The sequence below is a fragment of the Mustela erminea genome, chromosome 16 (genome assembly GCF_009829155.1).
Source record: "Mustela erminea isolate mMusErm1 chromosome 16, mMusErm1.Pri, whole genome shotgun sequence".
Taxonomy (NCBI): domain Eukaryota; kingdom Metazoa; phylum Chordata; class Mammalia; order Carnivora; family Mustelidae; genus Mustela; species Mustela erminea.
Window position 1 is genome coordinate 18,064,103 of NC_045629.1, and position 13,492 is coordinate 18,077,594.

The 13,492-nt window shown below is 35.1% G+C and overlaps 1 protein-coding gene across 5 annotated transcripts in view; it reads left to right on the plus strand.

Moving 5' to 3' along the window:
* DNAJC5B (DnaJ heat shock protein family (Hsp40) member C5 beta) overlaps positions 1-11,534 on the plus strand; it is a 97,714-nt gene extending 86,180 nt beyond the window's left edge. For 4 of the 5 annotated variants that reach the window (XM_032316623.1, XM_032316622.1, XM_032316625.1 and 1 more), the window contains one exon: positions 9,637-11,534. In XM_032316623.1, coding sequence (XP_032172514.1) covers positions 9,637-9,731 — 95 coding nt within the window. In that variant the 3' untranslated portion in view covers positions 9,732-11,534. Of the gene's footprint in view, positions 1-3,079; positions 3,162-9,636 lie in introns of those variants that run through there. The other variant, XM_032316626.1, reaches the window with a different exon arrangement.
* The last annotated feature ends 1,958 nt before the right edge of the window (positions 11,535-13,492 follow it).

A 13,492-nucleotide genomic window follows, 5' to 3' on the forward strand; every position in this document is an offset into this window, starting at 1 on the left:
ACAATAATTTTGGAATATCATTTTCTATAGGAAGAATAGAAAATTCTGTTTTTCCTCTAGCATGTTTGATCAAAATTTGTTTTCTCTCATGGTTTTATAACTCATTAGTAATAATGGCTAGCAAAAACTAACTATATACAGATTTGCTGCAAACCACAAAAACATATGCCACTAAACTCAAATGAAGCTTATCTCTCAACTCTCAACTCATCCCCCAAATATCCCCCCTCTGTTGCCCCTCATCAAAAAGAAATGTATGATGGAGGGAAAATCAAAGTGGAAAAGACCCTGTTTTGGCTGATTATGGTTGAAACACCTTACTTTTGCAAATCTACACAAATATAAGCACTTTGCTTATATTTGCTTATATTTCTGAGGACCCCAAGGACCCTCAGAGAGCTCTGCACAAATAGAGATCCCTAGAGGTTCAATTTCATTGACCTTATTGTAAATTCACCACCACTTTTCAGTCTAACATTTCATTATGAAAATTTATGCCTTATTTGCAGCTAGGTACACTAGTTTCAGATTTTTACTCCATGAATTCAGAGACTTAATGTAGTTTACAGATAGAATTAGTGTAAGTTAGGTCTTAGAAAGATGAAAAAGCAGATTCCATGTGAAGATTTCTGGACTGTGATCCAATAAATAGAATGTGGGCTCTTCTGTTCTACAAAAGAAGGGGACCCACTTAGAGTTGTTTAAGAAAATACACTTGAGGTGGCGTGTCTGGGTAGTTCAGTCACTTGAGCGCCCAGCTCTTGGTTCCAGCTCAGGTCATGATCTTAGGGTCCTGAGACAGCCCCAAGTCGGCTCAGTGGTGAGTGTGCTTAAGATTCCCTCCCTCTGCTCCACCCTGCTTGTGCATGCTCTCTCTCTAAAATGAATTTTAAGAAAACAGAAAATATACTTGAAAGCAGTTACTAGTCATTCAGATATCAATCTACTCAACACAAATGATAAGCAGCACACATCCAGGTGGTGAGTATTAGAGAGGGCATGGATTGCATGAAGCCCTGGATGTGGTGCAAAAACAATGAATACTGTTACACTGAAAAGAAATAAAAAATTAAAATAAATAAATAAAAGATTTGAGTCCATTAGAAGGCATTGGTGAGCCCTGGGGCTTTAAGACTTTTTTTCCAATGATTCTGAAATTTTAAAAAATATGGCAAACATTTTCTCACTTAGGGAATTCTTAATTATCTTACATTGAATCTAAACATAAAATCTTAGGAATTTCAAGTTGGAAGAAATCTAAATAGTCAACCCTCACCTCCCCAAAACTTTTCTAGCAGACTGTTGCCTAGCCTCATTTGAAAGTTGCCAATGGTGGGGAGGTTTGGGACCTTGTATAAAAGTAAGATATTCATAAAAATTCAATAACTTCAGAAGAATACAGAGTCAAAAGCAAATTTACACCAACATCCTGGTACCAGCTCCCCAAGGATAACAACACTTTAAAAAATTTTTTATGTAAATATTTATGGGGTTTTGTTTTACAAAACTGTTATCATATTTTCATATATTTCAGTTATCATATTTTCATATATTTCAGACACATATTTTCTGCTTCTTTGCAGAGCAAAAATTCTGATGAACAAGCTGTCAAATTTTTAAGTGGATTATGCTTTTAATGTCATGTCTAAGAACTTTTAGCCTAACCCTAAGTCATGAAGATTTTTCTCCAATGTTTTCTAAAAGTGTTACAGTTTCATGTCTAATATTTTGATCTATGACCTATTTTGAGTTCATTTTTGTTTATGGTGTGAGACTTTGGTCAGCCTTTTTTTCTTGCACATGGAGCTTAATTGTTCTAACACCATTTGTTGAAAAGATTATCCTTTCTCCATTGAATTGTTTTGCCCCTGTCAAAAATCAATTGGCCATATTTCTATGGTTTATTTATGGACCCTGTTCTGTTCCATTGAGCTATGTGTCTATCCCTTCACCAATAACACACCATCTTGCTTTCTGAAACTTTAAAGTAAGTCTTAAAATCAGCTAATGTGATTCCTCCAGCCTCATTCTTTTTCAAAACTGTTTTGGCAATTCTAGTTTGTCTTTCCATATAAATTTTGGTATGAGTTTGTCTAAATCCACAGAAAAATACCAATTTTTAAAATTAGAATTGCATTAAATTTGTGTATTAATTTGGAAAAAATTGAAATCTTTATTACTATGTTGAATCTTCCAATCCCAACACAATATGTGTCTATACTTATAGGTCTCATTTGATTTCTTTTATGAGTGTAGTATAGTTTTCAGCATACAGAGATGGTATATGTTTTGTTAAGTGGGTACCTAAGTATTTCATTTTGGGGAGGACTATTAGAAATGGCATTAGTTTTAATTTGGGTTTCTAATTGTTCATCACAAATATTTACAATCATTTTCATGTATTGACTTTGTATCTTGTGTTCTTGCTAAGTTCACTTACTAATTTGTATTTTTGTGTGTGAATTCTTTGGGGTTATCTATGATGACAATTATGTCATCTGCAAAAAGGAATGGTCTTATTTCTTCCATTCTAGTCTGCATGCCTTTTATTTCTTTTTCTTGCTTTATTGCACTGACTAGGATTTCCAACATTTGGTTTATTGTTCTGCTGTCACCATCTTGAAATTCTTAGCTTTTGAATTGGGTAGGCCACATTTCCATTTTGCATTGGGTTTTGTAGTTATATAGCCAGTACTGCTGAAATAATTTCCCTGTATGGACTACAGATACTTATTTCAAGCTTGATACTCACTGGTAAGGAATAGAATAAAATGCCTCCACAGCATAATACCCTGTTTTTAGGGAAGACTGAAGCTAACTGAGATGATAAGGTGGGGTGGGGAGAAGTAGGTGGAGCGTGGGTTTTATATTATCAGTCTAAATGCTATGCTACAGATTATACTGTGCTTAGAGATTTGGCCTGTGTATTAAGATTATGACTGAAAATTTATTTTTCATATGTGAGTATTAATTTTTGAAAAAGTATGGTTAACATTTCTTACATTATTCTGAATTTAATTTCCAGAAGTGCCAAGATAAAAAGTATAATAAAACTAATATGAGATTATCCTCTCTCCAGAATAAAAGTTAGAGCTGCTTTGTCCTTATGGCCTCCTTATGTCTAACTATACTAACAAAGAAGAAGAAGGAACAGGAGCTAACTAGAGGAAAGTATTTCTGATTTGCTCAAACTTCACTTTTAAGGACACATTATAGAACACTGTACATGCCTCTAAATTTATGAAAATCCAAATTTAAAATATCAAACTTTTTAACCAATTGACTTATTAAAAAAACATTAGAAATATTTTTCACCTACCTTGAGATATTTAATAATTCTAGTTTTATATCTAAAGTCTATAATTTTTCTTAGATTTTTTTAATTAAGTGCATATTTCAAATATGCCTACTCCTCAACACTGGTTAAAGTCCAAAATACATTTTGATGCTGTAAAATAGTACCAGTTTCTGTTTGAGAATAGTGTTATAGGATTTGGTAGTAGAAAGGAAAGGTCGACTTTAATTATGGTTTCTCTTTCAACTATGTGAAAGGGTATAATCCAGCTTCTACCCTTAGGAAATAAAGGGGGGAAGTTCAGTGGCATCTTCAATGTTCACTGGAAACGATGAGACTTGTAACTGGCTATCCTTCTCTTTCTCAAAATAAAGATATACCCCCAGTGGGATCCTAGGAACACAGGGAAATGCTATTATTCTTATGAATCAGTAAGGATTAAATAGAAAAAAGTGCCTAGGGGGAGATCATCACCCTCTTTTTTTTATCTTGGAAAATTTGAAACTTGAAAGCTAAAGGTTATGGACACCAGCTGATTTCCCTAGCCAAGAGAAGTTTGTAAACCATCTTGAGGTACCCTGTTTCCTGGGACTCTGTGTCTGTGTGTGTGAGAGAGACAGATAGTGTAACAAGATACAGTAGCAAGAGCATAAATGAGAACCAGTTATTTCTAAACACCCTGGTGAAAACAAACCAAGAATACAATAGCTAAATTCAGGTGTTGGTTGATTTGTTTTTCCCCCCAAACTGAAGGCAATGGACTGAAAACTTCCATTTAAATCCTAAAGATTTGGGGCAATCATGATTTCCCCATTTTTTTTTTTTTTTGAAGGAGAGGGAATAAGATACGTAAAGAGAATAATTTATAGTGTTGACCTTGGATCTAAAAATATGAAATACAGTGATAGAAAAAAAAATCTATTGATTACTTAACTGTTCTTGATACCCACCTGGATAAAACCCAAATAAATTCACAGCCACTGAGTTGAAAAGGCCATATGGCCTGTAATTAGACTCTTGCTCTCAGCCAAGATATTGAGACATTTATTACATTTCCTCTTCAGCATCCATCACATATTGCTGCCCAGGAAAAGGGCACAAGAAAGAGATTAAATTCACCTTCCTTTTGTTTACCAACCAGTAAGCATCATCAAGGCTCTGGGCCAGGGGATCAAGACGAGTGAGTCTGCTCAGAATGTGACCCCAAAAGTGGCTCAAAGTGGAGGGGTTTCTTCAATTTTTGGCTACCAAGGTTCAGTGAGCAAATTTAGACAGGCTTATCCACCTAGCTTTTCCACAGCAAACATAAGTTGAGCACTTTATATTTTTAGACATTTTTTCTTCATCAATTAAGATGATCATGATTTTTCTCCCTTAATTTATTAATGTGAAGAATTATATAAATTATTTTTCCAATGTTAAGTCTTATAGTCTTGAGTATAACCCAATGCAGTCATAATTTTTAAACTATTTTATTTTTTAATGAAATGGGTTTGCTGATGTTTTGTTTTAGATGTTTGTATCTATGTTAATGATTGAGATTGCTCTACAATTTTCCTTTCTTGAATATAGAGTTCTATACCAAGATTATGCCTCATGAAATAAATTAGAACCTATTCCTTCTTTTTAAACTTTTCTTAAAGAGTTTGTATATTACTGGATTTCTTTCTTTCTACAGGATTTTGTAGGACTTTCTGGGCTAATGTGCAGTTGCACAAATTTTAGATTACTGATTCAATGTATTTAATGTTTATAGGCCATTTAGATTTGCTATCTTTACTTAAAAATTAGTTCTTCAAAATTTCTTATAACCTTTCATGTGTCTATAGGATCTGTATTACTATCCCATTTTTCATCCCTTACATTGCTTATTTCTGCTTTTTGTTTTTTAGCCATTCTATCAGATTTCTGAAAATGTAACTGGTTTTCCCAAATAACTTTTGGGTTTGGTATATATATATATATATATAAATTTTTATTCTTTATTATTTCTCTTAATTTATTGTTAGTTTTCTAACTTGTTAATTTTTATACTACTTAATTCCCAAACCTCCTTTTAGGATAGTAAGCATTTACAGTTGTAATTTTTCCTGTAAGTACTATTTTAGTGTCACATGTGTTTTTATATTGTTCTTAAAATATGAGTTCTAAATATTTTCTAATTTCCATTATAATTTTTTCCTTGATATATACATTGGGCCTATATGTGTCTTTTTTTTTAATATTTTGTTTATTTATTTGACAGAGATCACAGGTAAACAGAGAGGCAGGCAGAGAGAGAGGAGAGAAAGCAGTCTCCCCGTTAAGCAGAGAGCACAATGCAGGGCTCAATCCCAGGACCCTAGCTGAAGGCAGAGGCTTTAAACCCCTGAGCCACCCATGTGCCCCTAGGCCTATATGTGTCTTAATTTGTAAACATATGGGGATTTTTCAGGTTATTTACTGTTGTTTGTATCTAATTTAACTGCACTGTGATCAGAAATTATGGAAAACATGATGCAATATTTGAAAATATCTTGAGGCTTGCTTTACATCTTAGAACTTAATTTTTATAAATGTTCGACATGGCTCCAAAATAATACATTCTGCCTTTTTTAAGGTTCACTGTTCCATTTATAACTATTAAATAAACCCAATTTTTATATGTACTAGTTCACTAGGGCTGCTGTTTACAAAGTACCACAGAGAGGGTGGCTTGAACAACAGAAATTTATTTTCTCATAATTCTCAAGGTTAGAAGTCAAACTTTAAGGTGTCACGGGGGCAGGGTGCCTGGGTGGCTCAGTCAATTAAGCCTCTGCCTTTGGCTCAGGTTGCTTGGGTAATGATCCCAGGGTCCTGGGATTGAGCCCCACATTGGGCTCTCTGCTTGGTGAGGAGCCTTTCCCCCCACTCTCTCTCTGCCTGCCTCTCTGCCTACTTGTGATCTCTGTCAAATAAATAAATAAAATCTTAAAAAAAAAGTAAGGTGTCAACAGGGTTGACTCCCTCTGAGGCCACTCTTCTTGGCATTAGATGGCCATTTTCTCCTCATGTCTTCACATAGTCTTCCCTCCATGTATCTGTGTCTTAATATCCTCATCTTATAATGACATCAGTTATATTGAATGAATGTCTACCCTGAACCTCTTTTTAACTTAATTACCTCTTTAAAGACCATCTCTCCAAATATGATTCACATTAGAGGTACTGGGGGTTAGAACTTCAACATATGAACTAGAGTGGGGAGGCAGAGTGTTTAACACAATTTAGTTCACAACATTATCCTTTTCAAATGTTTTATATTCTTAAGTATTTGTTTCATCAGTTACTGAAAGAAGTGTTCAAATCTTCCACTGTGATGATGAATTTCTCGATTTTTCTATAAGGTTCTGTCAATTTTGGTTCATGTATTTTGAGGCTATTTTAGTGTATATAAGCCTAGAACTTTAATAGCTATTTGGTGAATTGAATTTATATTTTATATTACTCTTTAGCTCTATCAATGTTTTGTCTTTTGTCTGTTAAAATATAGTTAGATTAGCTTTCTTTTTAGTAGTGTTTATATGATAAAGATGTTTACATCTTTTTACTTTCAACTTTTTTTTTTTGCCCTGTTTTTTGTTGTGTATTTTATAAACAACGTATGGTAGGGGTGGGATTTCAGTTTGAGAACATTTTTCTTTTAAATAAGGTATTAAGTCCATTTGTATTTATTATAATTAATGATACTTTTTTCCCTGCTAACTTACTCTTTTATGAGAGCTAGTATAGCACAGTTTTTAAGAGAACAGACTCTAAGAAATACTGTTTAGGTTTGAATACCAGCTCTATTACTGACTACCTGAGTAACTAGGTCTAGATACTTATAATTAGTTATATTAGTTATCACTTTATTATTTAATTATCACTTTAAATTGACTTTTTTTCCTTTTTTCTTTTATAACAATTCATATTTCATTTCTTTCCCTCCTCTAGTTTGGAAATTATTTTCTCTGCCCTGTTCTTTTAGGGTTACCCTAAACATTCATTAAGCATACTTGTTATCAAAGTTCAAAATTAATTCTTATCTTCACCCCCTCCTGAACAATACAAGAAATTTGTAACATTTTAACTCTGATCACTTCTTTTTTGAGTTATATACTATTCTTGTATTCTAGTTTTATCTTAATTTTAATTATTATTGCTGTACATAGTCAACAGTCACTTACTTTTATTCATAGATCCAACATTTCTTTACTAATCATTCCTTTTACAACACAAATTTTCCATCTACTAACACTTTCTTTGTGCCTGAATTACATCTTTTAAATTGAGTCTGTTGGTGACACAATTTCCATATCTATTGTCTGAAAATGCCTTTATATTATGGTTTTTAAAAAAGTAACAATAAGACAGTTTGTAAACAAATTTAAGTTGATATCTTCTTTTAGCATATTAAAATTATTCCATAGTTTTTGAGCTTCCGTATTTACTATTGAGAAGTAAGATTGCTGTTAAAACCATTGTCTTTGAGGGGTGTCAGTTAAGCACCCAACTCTTGATTTTGGCTCATGGATTTAGGCTCAGGTCATGATCTCAGGGTGGTAAGATAGAGCCCCCTGTGGAGCCCCACACTGAGCTCCACATAAGGCTCTGTGCTGGACATGGAGCCTGCTTAAGATTCTATCTCTCTGCTCCTCCCCACTCACTCTCTCTCTCAAAATAAATAAATAAATAAATAAATTGTCTTTAGTGTTTTTCAAAGTCACTAAGATGTTTTAAATGTGAGTTCTTGGGGCACCTGGGTGGCTCAGTGGGTTAAAGCTTTTGCCTTCGGCTCAGGTCATGATCCCAGAGTCCTGGGATCGAGCCCCACATCGGGCTCTCTGATAAGCAGGGAGCCTGCTTCCCTTCCTCTCTCTGCCTGCCTCTCTGCCTACTTGTGATCTCTGTCACAAAGTAAAATCTTTAAAATAAATAAATAAATAAATATGAGTTCTTCTTTAATTTACCCTGATTCTTGAATCTGTGGATTGTTGCCTTTCTAGAAAATTCTCAGACACTGAATCTTTAAATATTGCCTCTAATCTTTTCTTTTACTTTCTTTATGGAAGTTTTATCAGATGTGTTAGACTGTATCATTCTATTTTTCATGTCAACCTCTCTCATATTTTTTTTTATGTTTCTCTGTGTGACATTCTGATTAATCTCAGATCTGTCCTCTCCTTCATTAATTGTCTCTTTAGCTGTTAAACCCATTCATCAGCTTTAAAATTTTCAGATATTTTGAACTCAAGTTCTTTTGCATTAGTTTCAAAATCCACTTGATCACTGAAATTCATCTAATTTTTCAACAAATTCTGTGTCTTAAAAGTGCAGGATTTGAAGTCCTTTTGGGTCTCATCTGGCCTTCCACTGTTTCTACTAGCTCTTAGTGTACATTGTTTTTGTGTGTAATCTTTTACTCTTTCCTTCTCAATATTTAAATCTTTCTGTCTTTTTACTCAATTCATGTTTCTTATAATTTTTTTGTTATTTTTTGAGGGTTTCTATTTCTCTAATTCTTTCTATCTCTATCTCCCCTTTCTATTCATTTTTATCTTGAGTTCATGTGTGTTAGCAATACTTCAGTGATTCTCTGAGGTCTGGGTTGAAGATGGGGCCATTCTTTTCTGGTAGGTACTTTGGATTACATCTTATATTGGACCATTTTAAATTAAACTATCAACTGAGGTTTCTTAGTACATATAGATATTTAAATTTTTTCTGCCAATATGTGTGCTCATTGTCTTACCATTAAATATTTGTAGGGGAGCTCTTTTCTCTTTCACTTGAGCAACAAAGCTCAAGATTAACAAATTTCCTTGTAGATATAGGGGTATGGGGATTTAGATAGTGCATGCCATTTTGGATACCAGCTCTACGTGAGGAGCTTCCTATTAGATTGCCATCTAAGCAAGCTCTGGGCTTTGACCTCTGTCCCAAACAGGACCACATATGTCATTGTACACTGAACAACTTTAGGGGGCATTTTTCATACAGATATATACTGGGGTCTATATGACCTATGCGGTGGACCTGTCCTTATCCCCCACAAGATGGTGAAAACTAAAGCTCCAGTTCACCTGGTTCAGCAATTGCCTCAAGTTGAAAGCAGAGTTTAGTGCTTTAATTTTATAATTCTATAACTGACAGAACTTAAGAGTAAAGACAATGTCTTCTCCCTTTTGAAGCTCTTTAAAAGGCAGGCATCCTCAATATCTTAAGAAATGAATTAGTTTGCCAATAATCATTTCAACAAAAATATCCACCACTTGCCCCATTAAGGGAAATGTAATATGATCAGAGGGTATTTATTGCTTTGCTTTGTTTATTTTTAGATTTGGACTTTCCAGTTGTTCTCCAGCCTACAAATGCAAATGAGAAAACACAGCTAATCAGAGAAGGACCTCGAAGTTATTGCACAGACTCTTAATATTGAGACCATTGGGGGTCCACAAGTATCCCCTCTTGATTCAGCCATGTCTCCAGGTGGTCATGGGTGGAGCAGGGTAGGGGACATGAAATGCTGTGAACTTTTCCACATTCATATTTTATTTTTTAGGTTAGGAAAAGATGATTGCTACATAATTTTCTCAGTATGCAGTCTCACTCTTTGAGTAGAATTCCTAATGAAACACATTCCATTTTGATGAATAAAAGCCTGAAGAATTGTTTTATGCTCCTTGCATGAGGTAAGATGGTGGCACTGGACAGGCCATCTGAGCCAGCCCTTTCTGTGACCCAGATCTAATTCCTTACAGACTAAAGTAGCATTCCAATCAGAAGCCACAATTCATCTATTTAACTGAATGCAATATTCCTATCTGCCACAAATATCAGCAAAATATACATGGAAACTTAAAAGGAATTTTGTGTGTGTGTGTGGAGATTTTCCCCTGTCGATATCTAATAAGGCTACAGAAATATTTCAAGAGGCAGGAAGAAATTATTAGGTAAAAAAGACAAATCACTTAATTTTAAAGTATATCTTTGAAAGATTAAAAGTTGTCATTTACTGAAAACTGATGAGTAAAACCAGGAAGAAACAGGTTTTGTATACTTTTAGACTGGCATAAAAAACAAAAACAAAATTTCAACCTGGTCAAATGTTATAAATGAGCCAGGGAACCATACCGAGCCCAAAACAGCTGACCAAAATATGTTGACCATTTTTAAGTAAAAACAATTACTGTACAACTGACCTAGATTAAACAGAGTCAGGAAAAGAAACATGTAGGGTAAAAAGTAGAATTCTAAACTCTACAGCCTAACTTTAGATTTAAAGGCATTTCATTTATACCATTTTTGGTGAGAATAATTACATTGACCAGAAAATGCTCAGTTCTGTGCATGTTGAACAATGAAGCTCAAAGGTCATGCCCGCATTTACTCTTGGATCCTTATATTCATTATGTGGTCAAAGTCATGTCCTTAAACCATGTTTTAAAATAGTATAGAAAGTGTTTGTTTTTTCTCAGTCTTTTATATAATATTGCAGCTTTCAAGATCTTGTCATGTTTTTATATAATATTGCATGAAATGCCATTTTCTTTTTTGTTTCTTTTTCCCACCACCACCACCAAATTACAGTCAACTGAGCCTAAAATATTGTAAGTGAAAACTGGTGTTACAGCTCTGACAATTCTGAAGTCATTAAAACTGTACTTTAACTCTTGAGTTACTGGAATTTTTTTTAATCGACAATCAAGTACAAAAAGCCCTGGCTGGAAAGTTAGGAAACCCGGTTCTAATCTAAACTCTCACTACCTAGCCCTGTGACCAAGTGAGATGAGAATTATATGGCTAATTATATGGCTCTATGACTCCATTACTTGCTCTGACCACCTTCCAAGTTGCTGTAAGACAGGATGAAATGTCTGAGGTAAAAGAACTCTACAAAGTCAAGTGTTCGACAAATATGAGGTGGTTTTACATGAATTTGTATAAGTTTATACACAGACAAATATAATGTGACTTCTTATGCAGATAAGCTCTTACCCAGAAAAACTCATGAAGATACATAGTACTAACAGTGACCGGCAAGAGCTTGGAACTCTGTATTCAACAAACAAGTGCTACTTTCCATTTGAAGGGAACATGGGATAAATAGCCCTGTCTGTGGTAATTTGAGCCACTACATTTCCTTCCTGGAGTCTTTTTAAGCAAAAAGGTCAGGACTATTTTTGAATTGCAACCTGTAAATCACAAAGGTCCTTTTTCTCTCCCAGACATCATTTTTCTTACATGGAATTTTTTACTGCTACTCCCAGCTTGTCCAGAGCACTGGTACAAGCGTAGAAAGATGAGAACAGGGCATGAATCAGAATCAGAGTCAGATGGTGGAATTAAATTCATAAAGGGGTTCTTGTTAATGTTCCCCACAAAGGGCTAATTACTGATTACAATGATGTGTGGTAAATGTTAAGGACATGAATGTGTATGAATGAGGAAATGCATCTACAGAATGCCCCTTAGCTACATAGAAACGAGGATCAACCCTTCATCTGAGGAGAGGCCACTTAGTATCATGTGGGGTTCATCAGAAGCTGTCGCCCAGAGTCACCGGTTATTCTGAATCCATAAGCATCTTAGCAGAGAAGCACCAAGAAGAAACATGCTCGTTATGAACAAGCACTTCAATGGCTTACCACCTAGTCCTAGGCTTCAGGTTATCAGGTAAAAAAATTTGTGTATGTTTTCAAAGTTCCTCCATTTATTTTTTTGCTGTTTTACATAACATAATTTTTAAAAGTATGCATTTTTCTTTACCAAATTACGTATGTCTTAATTCTTTGAGAATAAATGACATTCTAGTTCTACATTTTAAATGGTATGAATGTTAAATCACATTTGATGTTTCCTAGCCTGGAAATACACCCACCTGGTAGTGCACTGCTTGATTGTTTTATCTACACAGAGGGTTCCACTTAGGGCTACATAATCTTTGTAGCTGATGCCCCCTCCAAGATGTACTTATCCTAATTCCCAGAACTAGTGACTATATCACCTTTTATGGAAAAAGCCACTTTGCAGAAGAAGTCATTGTCAAGGATTCTGAGATAAGGAGATTATCCTGAATTGTCCAAGTGGGCACAGTCTAATCACATAGCTCTCAAAAATGGAGAATATTTCCTGGCTATGAGAGAGATGGGACTCTAGAAGGGTGCCTGAGTAGCTCAGATCTTAGAGTCCTAGGATGGAGCCTTGCACTGGGCTCCTTGCTCACTGGGGAATCTGCTTCTCCCTCTGTCTCCCAACTCTCATTCTCTATCTCAAATAAATAAATAAATAAAACCCTTAAAAAAAAAAAAATGATCAGAGTTATGCTTTGAAGTTAGAGAAGGAAAGGGGCCATAAATCAAGGTAAGCCGGCAACCTCTAAAAGCTGGAAAATCAGCTTAAAGATATGGATTCTGGGGGTGCCTGCGTGGCTCAGTGGGTGGCTCAGTGGATTAAAGCCTCTGCCTTCAGCTCAGGTCATGATCCCAGGATCCTGGGATTGAGCCCTGCATCAGGCTTTCTGCTCAGCGGGGAGCCTGCTTCCTCCTCTCTTTCTCTGCCTGCCTCTCTGCCTACTTGTGATCTCTGTCAAAAAAATAAAATCTTTAAAAAAAAAAAAAAATACGGATTCTGCTCTGGAGCCTCAAAAAAAAAAAAAAAAAAAAAAAAAAAAAAAAGCAGCCCTGCTACCACCTTGATTTTTGCCCAGTAACAGCCATGTCAAACTTCTGACCTTCAGATTGTATGAGTTCAACACTGAGTCAGTGCTTCTCACTTGTTTCTTTATTGTCCTCATTCCTTATTCTAGATTTATTTTTTTCATTCCTTCTTCCTGAGAGTCCAGCTTCATTTTCTCCTCTGTCCCTTCCATTCTCTGTTTCTCAGTACTCCATCTCCTTTCCTGTTCTCTCTTCTCCCACTCCTACCTTTCTTCGGTTTGACACTTACCCCCTCTGTTTTAGTCTCCTAATCTCTCCGCTGGCCACTATCAAGTACATCTCCATATTTACTGGTCTTTTACAAAAATTGAACTATTGTAAATTTACCCCTAACCAGGGGGCAGGGAGAGAGAGCAAACAATATTCTTATAAAGGAATGTCTCCACCCCCCCCACCCCTGGCTCCAAATTCAAGCCAAACAAACAATCATAATGCTAATAGACCAGAGGGAAACAAGCATTGTTCAAACAATTCT